Source organism: Balaenoptera musculus, chromosome 3, assembly GCF_009873245.2.
Source record: "Balaenoptera musculus isolate JJ_BM4_2016_0621 chromosome 3, mBalMus1.pri.v3, whole genome shotgun sequence".
Classification (NCBI taxonomy): domain Eukaryota; kingdom Metazoa; phylum Chordata; class Mammalia; order Artiodactyla; family Balaenopteridae; genus Balaenoptera; species Balaenoptera musculus.
In genome coordinates this window covers 127,029,557-127,051,945 of record NC_045787.1, presented here as the reverse complement: position 1 = coordinate 127,051,945, position 22,389 = coordinate 127,029,557, and the positions used below count along the sequence as shown (strand labels likewise).

Genomic DNA, 22,389 nt, shown 5'->3' with positions numbered 1-22,389 from the left:
AGTAAGCCCCACAGGCCTGTTCTTCAGCACTCAAGCCTCTGAAGAATCCACCCCCCAAGCCCCGAATTCCTCTCATTGTAACTCATCTGGGAGGCTACTTTATGCCCACAGCCCTAAGCCAAGAATTCTTTAACCATGGAACCAGATTGCAGAATGACACTGAAGGTCAGAGGCACAGGAAAACTTCCCTAAGTGAGATACACAGGGACAGTCAGGGCAAAGTGAGATGGTTGTTGTAGAATTATAATTAGTGACCTAAGGGAGAAGATATGCGCAGACATAGGTTTGACCTTGGACACTGATCTGAGTCATTCTGTGGGAGGGCTGTAGATGTTCCTAAAAGAAAATGGGATGGCTTCTTCTATTTTCTTGCCTTGGATTTTCCCAGAGGACATCAGGGTTTTCCCCAGGGACTGATTAAAGATTTCAGGGCTTTTTGACTCCAGTCAAATCACATCATTGATCCCAAGTACCCGCACAGCTAAATTCCACTTCCTCTGAAGTGCCAGGTGTATAATCATCCATTTAACAAATATTTACTGAGCCCTGACCATGTGCCAGGCTCTGTACTTCATGAAAACCACACGGAAGAAGCTTGCCTAAGTCATGCTCTCGGGGTCTTGTCTACATAACACCTGATTGCCCCAATTTGGGGGAAAGGAAGGTTAGAGAGCTGAAGGTTGAGCTTGAACCAGAATACACCAAGGGCTGCCATGATTCCAGCCTTGAAACATGCACAGGGGGTAAGAAGAAGGGAAGTGAGAAAAGAGAAAACATCGACATAGTTTAAGCAAATGCAGTGCGGTACGCCAGAGTTAGACAATCAAGCCACATGTTCCTTAAGCCTTAATTTTCAATGGAGACAGACATCCCTACCTCTCAGGTTGTTGAAAGGATAAACTGTGATAAAATATGTAATGTTGTTTTTTGCCACCGGACAAGAAAAATTAAAACGAAGCTTTCTGAAAATAAAATGAGATGCTGTGAGCGGTAGACACTCCCTCTCCAGAACACACTTGATTATCTACAGGAAACGCTACCCTAGATAGACTGGGTTTAAGGAGCTATGATGCTCTAGGAGGACCAGGACTGGGGTGAAGCAAGTGAGTCACTCAGGGCACAAAGTTTAAGGAGGCGCTCACCCTCAGGTCTCCGCAAGTGCAGGGTTGGAACGTACACAACCCTGAGAGTGAGCGCCTCCTTAAATTTTGCCAGGAGCCTCATTCGTCTCACCCTGGTTCGTGGGGATACTTAAATAAAGCAGAAGAGTTTGTGGAGGGAAGGCTATGGAGAAGAACACACTGGAAACAATGATAAGGAATAAGAGACATCCCTAGAGAATCAGACTTCCCTAGGGGCAGGGGAAGAACCAGATGGAATCTCAAGGTTCCTTTCAGCTCCAAAGATCCAAGATTTTATCTTACTGCAGAGAGAATCATGTTCAAATACTTGTGCTTCTTACCCAGATAATGGTTCCTTAAAAGAGGCAGATACAGCTGTAGGAGGTGGGACAGGAAGGGAGAAGGGTGTCTTGTTCCACAAGACCTTGGGGAGAAGTGGGCTCAGGGCATGCCAACTGTGTCATTCTGCTCCCAGGGGTGCTTAGCAGATCATGAAGTGAGACTAATAAAATGTCAAGCACTCCCGGGCCAGCCTAAGCCCCTTACTGCAATCAAATAAAATCAGAATTGCACAGCTGGCCAGGGGAAGCCAGCTGTTGACCTGAGGACGCAACCCAGGCAAAGCTGACGGTGACCAGCAAGGCCCAAGCCCCCGGTGTCAGAGCCACGGACAGGAAACTGGTTCAGCCCATAAGGCCAGAGAGCGCCAGCCTCACTCAGCCCCACTCCTTCCCAGGAGTCTAGGACACCCAGCCCTCCCACCATCTCTCCATTCCTTTCCAAGGACAGCCTACAGGCAGAAGAAAGCTTTCTCCCCCAAAATACACAAAGTGGACATTGACAAATGTCAGGTCTTTCCAACAGTGCACAGAGGCAAAAATTCATAAAACTCAGAAAAATTTTGATTCCTGTCCCCACCTGCCCCCAAATACTGCCTTCCTCCTCTGAAGCACTATGGCACTCCAATTATGCCCCTAGGCTAGGTGGCAACCTCTTATGATTGTTTATACGTACCTAGCCTAGTCTATCTGCTGAACTATAAACAACAAGAGGACAAAAGCTATTCATCAACAAATGATCATTGGGTATTCCCTAGCGGTCCAGTGGTTAGGACTCCGTGCTTTCACTGCTGAGGGCCTGGGTTCAGTCCCTCGTCGGGGAACTAAAATGCCACAAGCCTCACTGCACGGGCAAGAAGAAAAGAAGATATGATCATTGATTGCTACTACCTGCCAGGCACTGAATGAGACAGACACAAACCCAGTCCACATGGAGGGCCTTGTCTGTGGGCAGTGACATATTGATCTGCCTCTCCTCCACCGTGCCTTATTCAGATAGTGGGTGTGTAATAAATTAAAAGGATGAGAGGACTGTAGAGCAAGAGGACCCCTAGAAATCAGAGGAGCCCCCTACTCCACAATCTAGTCCCTTGAAAGAGACTGATAATCCATCCTGCTACCCTTCCCAGCTGGGTCAGGCCCCAGAACACATCTCTGAGCAATCACTTAAAGTAAAACTGTTTACCATGCCTGATCTAATCCAAAACTTCCATTTCACAGATGAAGAAACTGGGAACCATCTAAGAAAAGAAAAAGAATTAGCCCATGACCAGAGAGAAAGTTAGATACAGAGCCGAGACTATATCCCGATTTCCCAGCCCAACCTTCATGTTTTTCCCTCTATTCCACAGTGACCTTTATAATTGTGTCTTAAGTAAATGCTCATGGAAGAATAGACCTTCAGACAACATCCAACTAGTTGACTTGGTACAATACTTTCTGCACAGAATAAATACCAGCTCATTAGATTACCTCCCTGCCAAGGCAAAGGGGATGTTCTAGCCCAAGTCAGAGGACACACTGCCTGGAAACCAAGTTGGACACCCACCATTTGGAGGTGTCTTTGGAGAGTGCATTTCCCAAGCTTGGCCAGGCCACAAGTCAATGTAACCAGAGAACAGCTGAGAAATCCAGATGGATTATTCTTCCTGTAAAGGCACTGAGGAGGGACAATCTTCATTAACTTTCAGATGCACCATATGGACATAGAACAGAGGGTCAAACCCTGGCTACTCCCAACCTTGCAGACTCAGTGTTCCATCCTCATCTCTCATCTTTGTCCTTTCTCTCTCTCTCCTTCTCTCCCTTTTTCTCGCTCTCCTTCACTCCCCCTTCACTTCCTCACACGCACACTAAACTCCTCTTAATTCTCCAAGTCCTCACTCACCTCTAGACTTTACACATGCTGTTCCTTCTACTCAAAACACTCTCCTTCCCTATTTCTTCCAGGCCAATTCCATAGGCAACCTTCAAGTTTTATTGTAAAAGCCACTTTCTCCACAAAGCTTCTTGGAAACCACCCCACTCCCGCCAAGTGCAGTTGGGTGCCGGTCCTCTGTGCTCACAGACTTCCTCGGTTATAGTACTGGCCACACCTCAGACACCTCCACTTGCCTCTTCCTCTCTCCTTCCCACCTCCCTTCGCTTCTCTCTCTGCACCTCCGACTCCCTCCCCCAGCCCTATGCATCCCTCCCTTGGCTATCCTCAGCCTCGGAGTCCCTCTTCTGCCCCTCACTTCGTCCTTCCTCCCTTGTTCCCACCCCTGACCTCCTGACTTCTCTGCCCATGGTGAACTCAGGAGATGGAGTCTGCTGGGGGGACCCCCATTGCTAACCCAGAGTGGTCCTCGGGTGCGTGGTGCCACGAAGGGTCTAACTGAAACTGTTTCTCCCCAGCCTCACTGCCAACCCCAGCTCATTTGAAATTCAGATTGACAGCTGCATATTGATTCCCTATTTCCAAACGATGCTGCAACTAGAGAATGAGAATCTGAGCATTGATCTGGCCGGTCTTCCAGCAAATCCCTGAGAAATGAGCTGTCCCACTGGAGAGAAATGTGGAGACTGCGTGGGGAGGAAGCAAGACATGAACACAATCATACTCCGCCAAAGGGGTCCAGACAAATTCAAGTCCCAAGACCAGATGCGTAAAGAAGAAAAAAAAACAAGAGAGGGAATATTAACGGTTACTAGAATGATGGTGTAGAGCCAGAAGGACTCTTAGAGATTATTCTAATCCCCTCATTTCAGAGCTTGGGAAACTGAAAGCTGAAAAGGGAAGTGATTCACCAAAGGTCTCGAAGCTCCCACTGCACCCTGTCACCTTGCCTCCAGTGCCACTGTGGAACCGGCCCCTGGACTTTTCCACAGTCTCTTGTCATTAGGAGTGAAAGCTGATGGTCCTTTAAGTGCCAAAGTCTCCTAGTGTGACAAATGCCCCCACTAAAAGGCGACAGACAGTTCAAGGCTCTGTCCAGTCAGTGCAGCCATTGCCATAAGCCCTCTCAGCGAGGGACACAATGCTTGGTCCCGGGAGACCTTACGGTCCTTCTGAAAATAACTAGTAATCAAATCTGTCTAAATCAAGTCTGATTCACCACATTACATTTCAGTAATCCCTGAAACAATTTGCATCATTTCCAAATACTTTTATAGGGTCAGCAAATTCTAACAATCACGCATTTCATTTCTCGGACTCATTCCCAGCTTCTGTGCCCAGTACCTTACTGTGTATAAGCAAAGTCTTCAGCTCACCAGAGGCAGTGGCTCCAAATGTGCATGAAGGGCCCCTGGATGCATATTTTCTCTGCACAAAGGTGCAAAGCACAGATTTACTTGAGAGGGCCCTAGAAATAATTCTGTGCAAAATGTGCTGTCTAAATATAGCCAGAAATGTACAATGATCATCAAGTAGAAAGGCATGGCTATTTTGACATTCAAATGGAGGATTTATCTGAAAAAGAATTAGAGAAATTTTGGACTAGGGCAGTAAGGGATGGGGGGATGATTTTAGGTCGTTCAACACATAATAACATAGAACGATTATTTCAGTCCTTCTCATTATCTCGGGAAGAAAAGTCTCAGTTAGGTGTTACTATGTCTCTAACACCTTTCCTACAGTAGCTGATCTTCCTTTGGAACTGAGGGGAGGCCTCAGGCTCGGGACTTCAGCCAGAAACAGGATATAACTAGGATTTTTAAACACTTCTCTTTCTGTTTGGTTTTCACTGTACTCACTGTTATGGCTGTCCTCTATTATGGCAAGTAATACTGGTTTTTCGTTTGTGAAGAGTGAAGTAAGTTTCTTTTTTTTAAAGAAGTGAGACAATTCAATGAAAACTTTTAAGTGACTAATAGTAGAAGTGGTACAAGAAACAGGGCGAAAATTGTGAACGTGATATCCAAGAAACAACTGGTCCATGTTACGTGGGAGAGGCTAGACTAGAGAATCTCAAAATTTCCAAGAATTCTGCTGTGAATCACCTGACAAAACAGAGGACCATTCGACTTCTTCTTCAACTACTTCTTCCCCATTTTTAAATGTGGTAGATTCAGAGTTGTGTATGTCGGGATTGCCGGCAGTCGGATACATGTTTTGATTTTCTTGGATAACAATAGGACGAGCTTCACAAACAAGTAGCAATAATAGCTACTATCATGACCTATACCCTTCTCAAGTTATAAAAGTTTTTTCCTATACATTGTAGCATTTGGATGAGGCAGGACGTGAAAATTTGAGTTCTAATCCTTTCATTAAAGTGCTGTGTGATCTGAGGCCAGTTACTTAACCTCTCGGAGTCTCCATTCCCACCAATTCAGATCCCCATGCAAGGGTTGTTAGTGAGGCAATGGCCAGGTGATCAGACTGTAAACACCTTGCTGCAGATGTGTGAGCTAGAATAACCAGAGGACGCTTCAGCTTTGTGGAGTATTCAGATATTAAATGGCATATTTTGCTAATAGCAAAGGGCAGCAGATAATTTGGGGTGAATTCATTCTCTCACTGTACTGCCTAATGGGATTCAGGCTTATTAAAGAGGCCTAAGGGCCAGAGATGGCTGTGCTGTAGTAATTGCTGGGAGGGAGTACCACGTTCCCAAATCTTATTATCTGAGAGGAGGGGCTTAGAGAGAACAAGAGCTTATGAAAGCTTCATAACTGCCACTCCAGAGTGGTTTGAGAAGTGAATCATAGCAGCAGCAAAGTCATAAATCACCAGTTGCATGCCTGTGGTCCCCTTTGCCACACCAGAGCCACACAGCGGCCATGGGTGTGGTGCTGAATGGAGAAAAGGCTGGGACTGTGGTACCAACCGTGGGCCATGGAAGGCATCTGGCAGGACTTCCCCGTCATGTGGGGACCATGGTGCAGCTGAAAGCAGCAGTGAGACCAGAAGAACCTCCAGCCTGAATCTCAACTGCTACACACACACACACACACACACACGGCGAACCATCCTTGGCGTTTGTTACCTGTGCTATCTCAGTTACTACTTGTGCAAAACTTCTTTGACATATCAGGCAACTCAAGTTCAGAGAGGTTAGGTAATTTTCCCATGGTCACACAGCTAGTAAATGACTGAGACAGGATTGATTCCAAATCACCTGTTCTTTCCACTCTTTTTGAAGTATTCTCCATTACATGTGACAGTACGTTTCAGTAACACACACGTAATATACCCACCGCATACATACAGCCACGAAAGCATTTGACACTTTCACACTCTATACCCCATGTCCACATACATGCCACATATACACACAAAAATGCCCACACTAAATACCATGCTTAACAACACATTTTGACAGGAACACAGATCTTCACATTTTTGCATATCTGAATCTCTGTAACACAATCCACTGTACATCCACAGATGCCCCCATGCATGCTCTAGTCCCCACACACATCCATACACATCCATCCATTTATTCACATAACATGCATACACATCACACCTAGAAACCTACCCACATCACACAAACTCACAAATATCCATATTCACACCTACAAAAACAGGATAATGCATTTGTCCCTCATTCTGTTCATCAAAACGAGCCCTTCAGGATGTAAATAAGGAATGTTCAGATTACTAAGCGTGAGTGTCTAAATCATCCTGGAATACCTCTGAACCTTCAAAGGAATAACAGATTATTTTCACTATTTTTCATTAGTGGGTATAATGGTCTAATTATTTTAAAATTGTTAGTCCATGCATGTATATTTATGAATACTTCTACTAACCAGGACATTTGATTAATTAAAGTAGCCTATTATTCATTTGTTCATTCACTGTGCAATTACTGAGCACATTATGTGGGAGACACACTGTGGTAGACACAGTAGGAGATTAAATAAACAAACAATAAATACAACCACCATGATTGCTGGTCTCGGAACACAAACACAAGTAACTACCTGACGAGGTAGCATGGCCATGACATGTGCAAGACAGGAAAGGCCCCCTTGAGTGAGGGGACACGAGAGGAGAGGGGACACAGAGACTAGACGGCTCTGAAGCGTCTAGTCCTAGAGAATGGGAAGACGACGTCGGTGCCACCTGGGCATCTGTGGTCTGGAGAAACAAGTTTGGGAAGGAAGCTGCGGCATTTGGTTTGGAATGAACTTGAGGCCTGGCAGGACATCGAGATGGACACGCCCCACCCCCGGGCGTTTGCAAATGAAGAAAGGGGGCTTAAGGGAGAGGCCAGGGTGGAGAGATTTGAGAGCCACCCATTAGGGGGGATCACTTAAACAGTTACAACTCTGATATCAGAAAAGGAACCGAGGCAAAGAACAAGAGAGGCAGTACAAACCCTTGGGGGACACGACGTCCTGCTTGGCTAGGTGACAGAAGCTCTCATTTTATGCGACACACACAGGCATCTCTCTATACATGCACTTCCTCCAACGTACCAGCCCTACAGCACGCACAGCGGGGCTGCACTAGCTTCCAGCTCTCTCCTGGGTATAATTTCAGGACAGGGAAGCTCAGTTGCCCAAAGCAACAGAAATAATTGATCCTCAACCCTTAAGCTTCCAGTCTTGACGGTTCTAAGAATCTGCATGCCTCTGAGTGTGGCAGGGGAAGGGCCGCTGTTCTCAGACATCAGTACTTCTTACTGTGGCACGAATGAAGACCTAAAACTACTTTGTTGGGGGGAGTGGGGGGGCGGGGAGGGGTGACAGAAACAATGTGTAGCATCCCCAGCAGTCGGATTTCAAATCCCCCAACTCTTGATACACTGAGGCAAGCTGCCACTGATTGACTCTGGGACCTATGTCAGTTCCCTCACTAGCTGTGCCTCAGTTTTCCCAACTGAGCATTTTTGAAAGTATATGAGATAGTCCCATAAGTACAGGATCTAGGCTTGTTGCAGGTTCTGAGAACACCTGAGGTAAAGACGCCTGATTCAATTCGTGTTCCCAAATGCATTTGATTTTGGCATCTTTTTTTAGAAAATTAGTAACTGATTCTGAAGAGAAACTTTGGGGAAAGGCTGGACTATTTGATCTCTAACATTCTTCCTGGCTGCACTGTTCCACGGCCCTATGAAAGTGCAGGCACCCAAAGCACAGGGCTGGGCCTAGTGGGAGGTTAACCCTTCAATCTCCTCTCCCAGGGAAACCGGCAGCCAAGTGTGACTGCCCTAAACCTTAGAGATGCAGCCTTAAAAGAGTCAGCAGCTTCTCAGCATCAATCAGACACTCGGCTGCCTGCCAGGATCCCACGCTGGCTAATACTTAGGCTGGGTAAACAAGGTAGCGAGGGCCTTACCTCCTTAAGGACTCCTATTACCTATTTCTCTAGCGGCTCTTATGGTTGGGTAAGCGACAGGGGCTGAGCAAGACTGGGATCTGATCACGGTGTGAGAAAGGGCCGTCATTAACCCTCTGCTTTTTCTCTCCTTTCTTAGCCTTGCTGCTTCTAAGGAGGCCGAAGCTGCCCGTTCTGCATCCAAGCCTATGTCACCCTCGGATTTCCTGGATAAGCTAATGGGGAGGACCTCTGGATACGATGCCAGGATCAGGCCCAATTTTAAAGGTAGATAAACTTGCCTTTCAGAGCCCCAGGGATCTGCTTTCCTAGATTGTGGCAGCGAGCCGCATGGAATTGTATGCAGATGGTATATGCAGGGTATGAATTCCATGACTCTTTCCTCTACCCGAGGCAGATACTGTTAGTCAATTCACAGAGACCAAACAAAGGCTCGGAGAGCCCAACTCAACAGTATCTCTGGTTACCAGAGTCAGTACGTGAATTAAACTTACTTGCTTAGCTCCGGTATAATGGACAAAAGATTAATGTGGAATGTGGAAAAATGGGTTCAAGTTTTTCTTCAGGCACAAAATTACTCTCTGAGCTTAGATAAGCCTCTTGCTTTCGCCGGGCCTCAGTCTCCTCTTCTCTGCAGGCATGGAGTTGGCTGTCTCTGTGGTTTTTAAACTATGCTTCATGGAGTTCTGGGGCTTTTACCCTGTGTCCCAAAAGGGAGAAACAGAGGACGGGATGAGCAAGCCCACCCTTGCTTCTCCCCCAAGCAGCTGCACTTGTATTCGTCTTACATGAGAAGCTTCCAACTACCATTCATCCACTGAAAGCTTCCCCTGGATTAACAAATAATTTTGGAACTCTCTTGCCTAATTAGAGTCTCAATCTCAAATGCCTAATAAGGCGATAGGGAGAGACTATGGAGAAGTAGAGGAGCAGTCCCCTCGAAAGTGGGCGGCCCCTCCTGAGCCCCAGCGTGTAGTTACCCTACAGGAATGTGGGTCTCGTGCTGTCAGACCATCCAAAAGTCCAAGGAGAGCCAGAAATCAAGATTTACGTGAAACTTCTTGAATCCTAAAACATGTACATTCAAACAAAACACGTTTGGGAGCCAGATATGCCCTGTGGGTAGCCAGTTTACAAACCATAACTGAAGTGATTTGAGAAGTTTCTTTCAGCTCACAATCCTATGAGATCTTAATGTCTTACATCAAGAGTGGACCAGTTCCCTTTGTCCACTGATGCCTTAGGACGCTCTAACCATCTCTAACTGCTGGCCAGGTTTTCTGCAGGCACAGTCTTAAGGACCTCCTTGGGAGTCTGTGACCTTGACCTTCCTCCCAGCACCCCTGCAAAAATCTTATTTCAAAGACCCACAGCCAACCTCCTAATCAATTCTTGATTCCAGATGCCCTTCCTCACTGTTCCTTTTGGCTCAAGTCCAAGACCAAACAAGGGCTGCGACAGCTGGTAACGGCTTCCTAGTATCTGCTCACTCTGTCCCCCACCTTCTAAGTCCCCTTCTCAGAGCACTCTGCAAACAGAAAACAGTCTGGGAAATGAGCTGAGGTTTGTTTGGGGGCCCACCTCCCACCCCTGTTTACCTCAAGGTGCCTTGCTCCTGAGGCTGTTATCCTCCAGGATCGTTAGCATAGGGCCCCTCAAGGACAGGTAAGTCGGCACCCAAGCCCTTCACCAGGGTCACAATCTCAAACACCCCAAACACCCAGAGGGGCCCGGCAGATATGGTACATGATTGAAGCGGGTTGCGGATAAGCAGAGAAAACCAGAAAGCACAGGCCCCTCTAAGGGCTGCCACTTCTCAGCTCCTGCCCAGAGCTGCCAGATAGGAATGCAGGCCCTGGGCATCGGACCTTCCAAGATAAGACTTAAGTCTGGGGATTTATGTGAAATCTTCCAAGTTCGCAGCTAAATCACACCTTTGAAACACCATTGGCCAAATCGAACACATCAGAGAACTGACCACCAGGTTGCATCCGCAGCAGTTTTCAGGAATTCCATCCCACTGCGCCCCCTGGTGGGATCTCTTGGAACTCCAGCCTGAGTAGAAGTGCCTTGGTCTTGCTGGTTTGCTGAACGTGGGTGCATCCAGGGTTCATGTGTTAGTTATCCTTTGTGCATACCACTGTGTTTGGCACAAAGAAGGCCCTCAATAAGCCTGTCATAAATCAATGAATGAACGAATGACCCCACAAATATGCTAAGTAGAGCTGTTAAGTGACTTTCCCAAGTCACACTGCCAAGACTGGGGACTTTAACCCAGCTAGCTGCTCTGACTCAATTCTCTGTCCAATGCTAGTGATTTATTTATTTGCTTATCTCCTGAGTCATTTATTTATTTACTTACTTACTTAGCAGTGAACATGTTTAAGAAATAAAATTTCACCCAGACTGTAAGACCGTTGAATCGGGGCCCTTCCCCTCCTCGCTTTGAAAACCTTATTCCAAGCACGTGGGCCCAAAATATACAGGACTAGATAATCTCTTAGGCCTCTCGCAACCCTGCGCTGTCTCTAACCCCTACAATCCCCTCGACGATGTGGGCTTTGTGCAACAAATGCAGCTTCTTGGAACCTCACCCCAGGAGACAGGGAGCAAGATTTCTCTACTCTCCCTGCGGTGAGGGCTGAAACATTGGTTGCAGGGGATCCCCTGCCCCTGAGCCCCATGGCCTCATTCACGCTTCCACCCAGGCACACGTGAGATTCCCAAAAGCCCCCCGCAAACTACAGAGCTCCTGAAAAGGCCAGGCCAAGTAGGCCCAGTGACCCCGACACAACAGGAAGATGCCTGCCTGCTTTGAAAACTCCTCAGAGTGATTAATCACACAGCAGGTTCCTTCAAGCACTGGAAATTGTGCCTGCTCCTGACTCTCTTGAAGATAGGGGTGCCGGGGAGAGCAGCCTCGGTTTGCAGAACATAGTGGCAATGCAACTCGTAATACTGAAGCAAAGAGCTCGAAAATTGGATTCTAACCCTCCCACTATTTACCTGATATCTGTGACCCAGAGTAAATCACTTGACACATCTGGGCCTCTGTTTCTGCACCTGTACAATGGTCCAGTAGGACCAGGCCCTGTCAGCCTCGGTATTCTATATCTTCGCTAAGACTTTGCATATCACAATGGCTCCCAGGATCAGGGGCACAGCCCAATGTAAACATATACACAAAAGCAAAATTAAACTTTAATATTTAATGAAATATATACATTATGCTGCTGCCAAAGGCAGCCAGACTGTAATTTTCTTGAGGATAATTTAATTTCAGATTTATTTCAATGAACCACACCTCCCCATGGGATCATTTTGGCTGGCGTCCTCTCGCACACATAAATCAGGATCTAATTTATATGGGAGTCACAGCACCAGACACTCGCAGGGCCTGGGTGGGAACTCTGTGCACGTCATTTCAAGGCACAGGCAGTAACTCTTTGGGGCATCTTAATGGTATGAAGCTAAATGAAAAGAAAAACCTGGATCTGAGTCTAAATGAGGGGAAAAAAACCCTAGTGGGCCTTTGTTTGGGTGAAAGTGACCAAGGAGGCAGATTCCCGCTCAGCATAAAGACAAAGTTTTTAGCAAGCAGAGCCATCCGACTATGGAAAGGGCTGCTCGAGACGAAATGAGTCCCCCACTGCTGGAGGTGATCAAGCGCTAAGCCTTGAATGGGTAGCAGCAGTTCCTAAACCTGGCTCTGCATGAGGATCACCCAGGTCGCTCGTTAAACAATAAACTCTGGGCTAATCCTCACAGGTTTGGGTTCACTGGGTCTGGGTCTGGGCTGAGGAATCTGTAGTTTAACAAGTTTCCCAGATGATGCTACAGCAGATAATCCCGTCTGCACCTCAGTTTGGAAAGCAATAGATTAGGTGACTTTTAAGAGACCTTCCAAAGCACCGAGTGACCACCTAGAGGGGTGACGCAAGAGGGAAGAGATATGTGGATATATGTATAGGTATAGCTGATTCACTTTGTTATAAAGCAGAAACTAACACACCATTGTAAAGCAATTATACTCCAATAAAGATGTTAAAAAAAGAAAAAAGAAAGAGAGAGAGACCTTCCAGCCCTGAAATTCTATACAGTAACATCATAATTCAAATGGGTAGCTTCCATAAGGGAATTCCAACCCCATGGAGCTGAGAATGACTGCCCAGATCAAGATCTACTCTACCAAATTGTTGGGGAAATTGCAACCCAGAAAAGGGAAGGGGCGTGTCTCAGGGCAAACAGCCAGGGAGAGCTTGGGGCTATGTCTAAAACCCAGGAATCCTCGCAATCCCTTGGAAGGAAAACCTGGATTCTCACAGCAGGATTGAGTCCCTTTCTATACACCAGGATTTCTGAAAAGAAGGAAGTCTTGGCTGAGTTTGGGTGAAATGCTTGGGCTACTTTTTCAAGAGGAACAGAGAGGAGTGGGTATCAGAAAACTTGGGTTTGAGTCCTGGCTCCACCACTTGCTGGGTAAATAAGCCCAGGTGAGTTACTAAAACTCTCTGTGCTCCACTTACGAAGCTGGGACAGTAACTTTGCCCTGCCAACCTCAGGACCTCATGCGGATCAACAAGAAAGTGGACCTGAAAAAATTCACAAATGGCATGTCACAATCTTCAAGTGAAGGATTATGACCTATTATCCAAGTCCTACCCACCTTCAAGGTCAGCTCAAGGTCATCACCTTCATGACGTCTTCCCTAATGCCTCACTCTTCAGAACCTCTCTCACATCTGGACTCCTACTGCTTCTATGACCCTTACCCACGGTCTCACATTCCTCCCTGGTTATTTTATGCCAGTCCTCTTATCTGCACATGTGGAAGCCTAGTGCTTAAAATCCTGGATCCTGCCACTCTGTGACCTTGAGCATAACCCCTTCCTTTCTCTGAAACTCTTTCAAAAAGTATAGCCATTAAGACCACTAGCTTTGGAATTAGATCAATCTGAGCTCAAGCTTGACCATTTACTAGCTGTGTAGCCGTGGACAAATAACCTCTCTGAGCCTCTGTGTCCTCATCTGTAAAATAGAGGGAATAACCATGTCTTCTCATGGAGTTGTTGAGAGGATAGAATGAGATAATGTTAGTAATACTCTCAGCACAACAGCAAAACTTGCTCAGTAAATGGTAGCTGCTGTGATTAATAGTATAAAATGAAGAGACTGGACAGAGGTCAATTGGACAGAGGTCCCTCTAGCAGTGAGATTCCGAAGAGCAAATATTCCTCCACTTCCTTCCTGCCCTTGCAGTAGTATTCAAAAAGCTTGCCTGGAAAGTATTTAACAAAGACTTATGGACTTCCTCTGAGGTTCCCTCTGGATGCCTCAGCTGGTAATTCCCATCAATGCCCATTCTTGGTTCATAAGTTCAAGGCAAGGAACTTGCTGTTCCTTGCGATTCCCAAGATGGCCTCCAAATGTTGTAGCTGTAACCTTTCGGCCACAAATTAGAAGGCAGCCGATGGGGTTTGGGGAAGGGATTTCAACCATATGGCAGGATGATGAATTATCCTGTTAATGAAAGTACATCCCGGCTCAGCCTCTGGTGTTCTATAACTGGTGCTCACTTGGGGACCAGGGAATCTGGCACAGCAATGTGGCTGGGAGTCCCCGCTGCTCGGGGGTGGGGTGCAGGGCAAGCAAGGGTCTCCTCCACCAAGGGGGTTCCATCCCTGAAGTCAAAATCCCACAAACTGGTCCTATCCTGGGGATTTCTTTGTGGCCTTGGAACTAAGCAGGAATCTCTCTTGATTGGCAGGTCCCCCAGTGAACGTGAGCTGCAACATTTTCATCAACAGCTTCGGTTCCATTGCGGAGACAACTATGGTGAGTGAGTCAAAACACAAGCTGCTATTTCCTGCTCGGGATATCTCTCTCCCTGAAATATCTACCCTCTGCGCTGGTCTTCCCAAGGGAAGTGGAAAATCAGGTGTTTTTTCAGCTCTTCAGTGGTATACTATGGGATTTGGACATTTTTACTGTCCTAGTCAATGTTTTGGGTGAAGACATACATCTGAAAATGGCCAAAGAGCTAGCAGGGATAGCACATGCTCAACACTCAGGATTACAAAAGCAAAATTCTATCAACAGGTGAAAGTTTTAGATTAAAGCAAATGTAAAGACCTGCTTTTAAGTTTAAAACTCAACTGCGGAATAGCAGAAGACTGGTTACAGAAGCTGAAATGGGTATACTGATTCTTCTCTCTACTTTTGTATGTATTTTTAAATTCCCATAGTAAAAAGTTTAAAGTAAATCAGTTACTCTAGAAAAAAAGACTAGAAGGAAAAATACCAAAATGTTAACGGCAGTTATCCCTGGATCGTAGACTTATGCATGATTTCACATCCTTCAGTATTTCTATGTTTCTCTAATCTCTACAAAGAGTAAATCATACATTACTAATTATAAATAAATGTAATGCTACTTTCAATTCCTTTTTCTCAATCCTTGAAAACAAAAAATCAATTATACTTGTTTTGAAGGGAGCAATCTAGCTTGTGAGAAAATAATTGAGGCAGGTTTCAATCATCTCTTCATGAGCAGAGGCAGAAGCAGCCAGTCAATCACCAAGCCCTGTAGATGTTACTGCCTTGAAATCCTCTAAACCACCCATCCCCAAATGTCCACCTGACCCTGGTCCAGCTCAGGCTTCCATGGTGCCTGGCCCACATTACTGCAAAGCGTCCCAAGACTTGCATCTTGCCCGCCTCCCATCCATTCTTCCTCACACCGTGGTCTTTCTAAGATACAAACCTAACTACGCCAGTCCCCTGCATTAACGCCTCCCTGTGGACCCCCCTCCCCTTCAGCATTAAGCTTGGAAGGCCCCTCTGATTCTGCTCGGCTGCATCTCTTCCCTCTCGCTTCCCATTCTGGATAAGTGGAATTGTCCGGCGTTCTCCACATGGGCCGTGCTCGCCCTCTGGTTTTCAGCCTTCTCTTGATGCTGCTGAGGTCTCTACCCAGAGCACCCACTCCAGCCTCCTTTCCATTGCCAACCTCCAGGCTCCCTTAACTCTCTGCTTAGAATGACCTCCACAGGGGGACATCTAGTTTTCAAGGGCAGGAGCCCTCTGTGTCCCCCTTTGCCTGACAAAGCAATAAAGCTACTCTTTAAAAAAAAAAAAAAAAAAAAAGAATGACCTCCCCAGGAAGCCTTCACACTCTAACACGTGTGTACACGCGTGTGAGTTCATGTGTGCGCTTGACCTAAGCCTGCGATGGGTCCCTTCTACCCATTCTCGTGACACGTGCTACAATTCCCATAACAGCACTGACCACCTGCACTTACACTCTCACAGTCTGCTCATGTGTCCCTCCTCTCACTATAATGTCAGTTCTCTGGGGGCCAGAATCTTGTCTCATTTCCTGTGGTAACCTCAGCAGCTGGCACAGTGATCTAATAACAGGTCTCAGTCATTTTCTAAAATAAATAAGCCAAATCAGATATATTGTCTGTTGATTCAAACCATTATTTGGTCCTAAACATTTATGGAGATTAGATCTAACCTTCTAGTCCCAGACTGGCAAAAATCACTGGGCTCTGTATGTCATGGGGCAAATGGTCCAAAATCTATTCTCCTGCAGAGAGGCCTGTCTTAATATGGTCAAGAGACCCTGCCCACATCCACAGGAAAAGCGATCAAATCCTTAAAACTCATAGGCCTTTTATCTCCATATGGAGATGGTCCTACCTTTCGGCTAGGAACCAGCATGGCTGCTTTTCACTGGGCCTCCAGGTTCGAAAGCCAAGTCTTTCCACTCTGTGAATGGATATCTTATTAGAGCTTCTAATGAACTTCTCTGCTTTTCTTCTTCTCCCTCCTAAATCAGAAGTGCACTGACATCTGCATTATTCATGGTCTCTGTGCGGTAGGTGTTGACACTTCCTCTCTTCTTCTGAAACAGTAAAGAGTTATCACACCAAGTCAGGCGCCACCCGGTTATGTTAAGAACTTGGTTATCTGAGGACAGGTGTACATATCTGCACTCCAACACCACCCCCACCTGTTTCCCTGTAATGGTCACACAGAGATCTATTTCCTTGTTACAGATTACTAACGGTGTAGTGGTTGGCCCCTTTTTTGTGTGGTGGTTAAAAGCCGAGACTCTGAAGTGACGTAGACCTGGGTTCACTCACTATATGTAAGAAGCTGATTTGGTTCGTATCTTTAAGCCTCAGCTTCATTGTATGTAAAATCCCAGGGGTGATTAACATCATACTACTTCACCAAGTTTTTGTTTTTTTTTACCTCCTCAAGTTATTATGGATGGAAATTATGTGCAGGGAAGTGTTTATCACAGTAAATGCTTCGTTAAGTGCTCTTAATGTTTTCGATGATGATGGTGATGATGGTGGCGATGATGGAGGCTCTGGGCACTGAAGCCCCGAAGCCACCACTGATTAGCTGTGTGATCCTGAGCAATTTCTAGACTTCTCTGAGCCTTACCCTTCTCTGGTATCTCTTTGTCTACCTTTCCAGACTTCATTCCTGCTGCATACTGCTTTCTACAGAGACAGTATAGCGATTAGGACACAGTCTTCCATGCCCAGACAAAATCTGAGGCTCAGCTCTGTGGCTTTGGACAAGGTAGCCTAAGTTAGCCTCCTCATCTGCAGAAGCAGGGGACCAACAGCATCCACCTTGTGACCTGTTGTGAGGATTAGGAGATAAGGCACAGAAGTGCTAAGTGCAGGGTCTGACACATAGTACACACACAATGAATGTCAGTTATTATTATTAAATGCCGCTTGTAATTTTCAACACATTTTCACACTCATTCTCTCACTTGATTCCTTCACCAAATACTTACTGTAACGACCACTCTACAAAGTAGACATGGCAGACACAATGTTCCCCAATTTACAGCTGAGGAAACCGAGATTTGGTGACATCACATCCCAGAACTAGTTATTGACCGAGCAGGAATTAAGATCCAATCCTTGCAACTGCCAGAACATTGAAGAGCACAGACAGGGGAAATTGAGGGACCCCAGGCCCACAAAGCACACTTAAGCAACAACCTAAGCCTTATCAAAAGTGGAAATCCAACCTCAAATCATGCTAGGCTCAGCATGCCTCAGGAGAAAATAGTAAGTAATGAAAATGGAGATAACCAACAAGGGGAGCGCAGAGAGATGGCCCCCTGGAGTGGAGATCAATAATGTTTAGACAGAACATAAAGGATTGGCGATGAGGTGCTTCTTTGGGAATGGTCCACAGCTGACACAGTTTTGTCCTTATTAACTAAAGTTAATCAAAAGTAGGAGTTGTCATTTTCCTGCTTCCATATTCCATAATATGTGATTTTTTTCTACTGGGTTCTTAATTATCTATATGTGTTTAATTTACATTGCAGACGATTTAGGGGAAAAAACTAAAATCTCAGAGCTAGAAAAAACCTTAAGAAACTATCTAAGTCAGCCTTTACCTTACTAAGAGGGAATCTGGTGGCTAGAGAGGTGACGTCGCCTGAGCAAGGTCACACAGCATGGAACAGGTGTGACAGAAACCCAGGTCCAGTGCTCTTTGCAGTGGCCAAAGTTCCCCTCCTCCTCAGCTTCCTTCTCCCCTAAATCCCACCAACCAAACCCTCTGGACCACTTTCCCATTCAAGCCTGTTTCCTTGTCACTCAGAATACGCTTAGAGAGCAAGAGTGGACTCGTATTAATGTAGTAACAAGGGCAACAACCACACATTAAATGCTACTGTGTGGTAGGCAGTATGCAGAGCACTTCCACGTGTTTCATCTCATTTAGACCTCACAACAACCCCCATGAGCCAGGACATGTTATCCCCATTTTACAGATAAGTAAACTGAGGCTCAGAAAGTTTAGGTCACTTGCATAAGGACATGCGGCTAATCAGTAGCAGAAGTGGGAATTGAATTCAGATCTATACCACCCCAAACCCCACGTTCTCCTGAGCCAAATATAAACATTTAATTTCCGGATGTTTGGGATTACCCAGCCCTTGCTTGTTTCTTTTCATCATAAAGAAGTTAGAGCTAAAGGGGAACTTCATTGAACAGACATGCTCAGGCCCCCAGACTTTCATCCTAGGGCTCTGCCTCACCAGCCACGCAAAGAGCTGGTCGTGCACCCTGGGTCCATGGTAATATGGACATAGTCCCAATGTCAGAAACTTTCCAGGCTGTGTCTGTTCTCTAAGAGTAACAAGAGTGCAGAGTCACTCTGTAAACAGCTGGAGTCCCCAGGCCTGACTGTCTGCCTCCCAGAGCCTGGCTTTATTCACCAGAGCTGAGAGCAGAGAAGGCAGCCAGCAAAGCAGCAGGGGTCTCCATCCGTTCCTGATGAGGGGAGGGCTGAGGCTGGCTGGCCTTCATCTGACCTTTCCAGCGACTCTCTTTGAGTCTATGCAGTGAGACGAAGGTAGAAGCAGGGACAGGAATGCACGAGGGAGAAGAGGGAAGGGAGTCCTGGCCTAGAGCAGCACCTTCGGCACTCTACAAGAGAAAGATCTGGAGCTAGGACCTAGAGGGAACCATCCAGCTTGTCTGGACACGTGTGCTTACGAGTGTGCCTAAGTGTGTGCTCTGCAGCATCTATACGTCATGGAGCATGTGTGTGCATGTGTATATTGTGGGACCATGTGTTTGTGCAAATGTACACGTCGGCCTGTGTATATGTGTTTGAACAGATTTAGACAGGTAACCTCAGAGAGAGATGTATCTGACCATGTACAGGTATGAACATAAGTATGTGTACTTCTGTGGTTATAAATGCACATGTGAATACATGTAGTGAGGATGTGCATGTATCTGCGTACATATGTAAGAATACGTGAAAGTGCTTAAGAGTGAGAACACATGAAGGGTATTATTTTCACATAGGTAATTGTGTGTGGATATCTGTGAAGCACATGTTTAAGTATGTAGCAGCATCTGAGCCAGCCATATGTCTGTATGCATGTGCATGTGAATGTGCGTAAATACAAAAACACGTGAATAAGTGAAAGAATATTTAATGTGTAACAGTATGTGTGTACGAGTATGTCGATACATGTGTGCAGGTGTACATGTGAGTGTGCACACGTGGGGACATGCACACAGCTGGAATTCATGTGGAACTAAATGTCAACAGATGTGAGACAGAGACAGAGTGTGTGCATGTGTGTGTGAGTGTCTGTGTGTGTGGGTTCTGACATCCTTTGGGCATGAATCTCAGCATTTCCATTATGAGGACATGTGCTCCAGCCTCTCTTGCCAAGGGCTGGGCTAGCCTGGCACAGAGACAGGCACACTGTGGCCAGGGCCCCTGGCGATTGGCAATGGCCTATGCAACTACCGTCCACACGTTTGGCCTTATTTGTCGATATTAGGGGGGCAATGGACAGAGCCCTGAACCAGGAAACAAGAGACCAAGGTTTGAGCTCTAGCTCTGCCACTGTTTAATACCACTGAGACTCAGGTCCTCCTTGGCACCTGGCTCTAAGAATGGTGTGTAGAAATACACAAGAAGTGGGTATGAGAGCTCTTTATGAATGCTACAGAAATGTAAAGGATTATTAACTATTGAACTAATCAGCCAAGGACTCCAACACATAAGCCTAAGGAAATGTCTTTCTAGTTTTTTTTTTTCCTCCTGTTCCCTATTTATTCATTTATTGTTTCCACCTCCGTTTTTAAGGTCCTATACTGTATGTGCTGAATAGGCTGTAAGGATATAGATCAGTTTTACTCATATTAGGCTAGGCTTTCCTGCAGCAACAAACAACCCCTGAAACCCCAGGGTCTTAGAACAGCAAAGACTGATGTATCACTCACCTAAAGTCTGCTACAGATCTGGGGGACTCCCCAGGACTACTGTCCTCCACATCGTGGCTGAGCCTTGCATTTCCACATCAACATGCGATTTCACATTTGCCATGAGAGGAAGAAGGCACTAAAGGGGGGCACACTGGCAAGTAAGTGCTTTCCACCCAGAAGTGACATATACCACTTCTGCTCACATTTCACTATCCAAAGGAAGCCACATGGCCCTACCTGAAGACAAGTAAAATCCTCCCATGTCCCCAGAAGTAAATAGGAGCCAGGTAGGTCTCTGCTTTCAAGGAGTCTATTGGAGAAGGTGGACAAGGAAACCAAAGAGAATACCACAATATGATGAGTGAGATTACAGAGGTATGCACAGGATGCCATGGAACACAGAGAATAACAGCGACCAGCAGCAATATTAGGCAACACTTACTGAACATGTATTATGTGCCAGGTGCTGTGAAAATGCTGTTGTGTGGTTTTGAGTAATTTTTCTGAAATAGAAATCTGATCATGGTTCTCTGCATGTTAAAACCTTCCAGGAGTCTGTCATAGAGAGTAAAGTAAGTCAGAAAGAGAAAAACAAATACCATATGCTAACACATATATATGGAATCTAAAAAAAAAAAAAAAAAGGTTCTGAAGAACCTAGGGGCAGGACAGGAATAAAGACGCAGACGTAGAGAATGGACTTGAGGACACGGGGAGGGGGAAGGGTAAGCTGGGACGAAGTGAGAGAGTGGCAGGGACATATATACACTACCAAATGTTAAACACAGAGCTAGTGGGAAGCAGCTGCATAGCACAGGGAGATCAGCTCGGTGCTTTGTGACCACCTAGAGGGGTGGGATAGGGAGGGTGGGAGGGAGACGCAAGAAGGAAGAGATATGGGGATATATGTATATGTATAGCTGATTTACTTTGTTATACAGCAGAGACTAACACACCATTGTAAAGCAATTATACTCCAATAAAGATGTTAAAAATAAATAAATAAATAAAATAAAACCTTCCAGGAGAGAATGCCGTTGTAGAATGACCCAGAGAGGAGAGGGGTTTTAAAAGCTGGTGTGTGTTCAACAGCAGTAAAAGAGGAGACAAGTCAAGTAAGAAAAGGGAATCGCATCCAATGGGTTTGGCAATGGAGGATGGGGGAGGGGAGCGTGTATGAAATTAGGGAATGCGATTCAGGGGCACGACGAAAGCACAAGACAAAAGGAAGTGAAGACAGTGGGAAGATAATTCTTTCACAAAGCTCTGCTATAAAGAGAAGGTGAGGTGGTGGTGGCGTCATTTGTCATTTATTGAGCACTGTTCTAAACACCAGGCATCCGTGGTTAGCAAAGTACGGGGATCATTTCATATAACACAACAATCCCATTTTATAGATGAGGAAACTGAAGCTCAGAGAGGCTTAATTCACCCAAGCTTTTCCAGCCAATAAACACCATCACCAGTTATTACCCTCAGGCTGCCTGAAACCTGGTGCCCTGCTCTTGGCCTAGGCCACCTGCTGAGTGTGGGGCAAGAGGAGAGGCTGCAGAGCCAAGGGGATGTCAGGGTCACGGGAGGACAGGACTTCATCCTGGTCTCCTGCACCCTGGTTCGGCTAACAAGTAGGATCTGGGCAATTCTATCAAAACTGGTATTGAGAGTAGCCGTTGGCTATCCATCCCTGTGGATATTTGCAAATAAGACCTCAAGATCTATGAAAACAGCTACCATGCGAGGAGGTTAAATGCCCCTTATGTCCAACCATAAAAGTTAACACATTGTTTAGGAAGCAGTCACTTCTGAAGGCCAGCCTACTTCTGGGATCGATTGACTAAATCGAATCAACTGATTGAATGAATTGGGATCAGTTGA

The 22,389-nt window shown here is 46.0% G+C and overlaps 1 protein-coding gene across 1 annotated transcript in view; it reads left to right on the top strand.

Moving 5' to 3' along the window:
- Nucleotides 1-22,389, top strand: part of GLRA1 (glycine receptor alpha 1) — an 82,468-nt gene that overhangs the window by 23,533 nt on the left and 36,546 nt on the right. The window contains exons 2-3 of the mRNA XM_036848568.1: nt 8,875-9,002; nt 14,502-14,569. Coding sequence (XP_036704463.1) covers nt 8,875-9,002; nt 14,502-14,569 — 196 coding nt within the window. The remainder of the gene's footprint in view (nt 1-8,874; nt 9,003-14,501; nt 14,570-22,389) is intronic.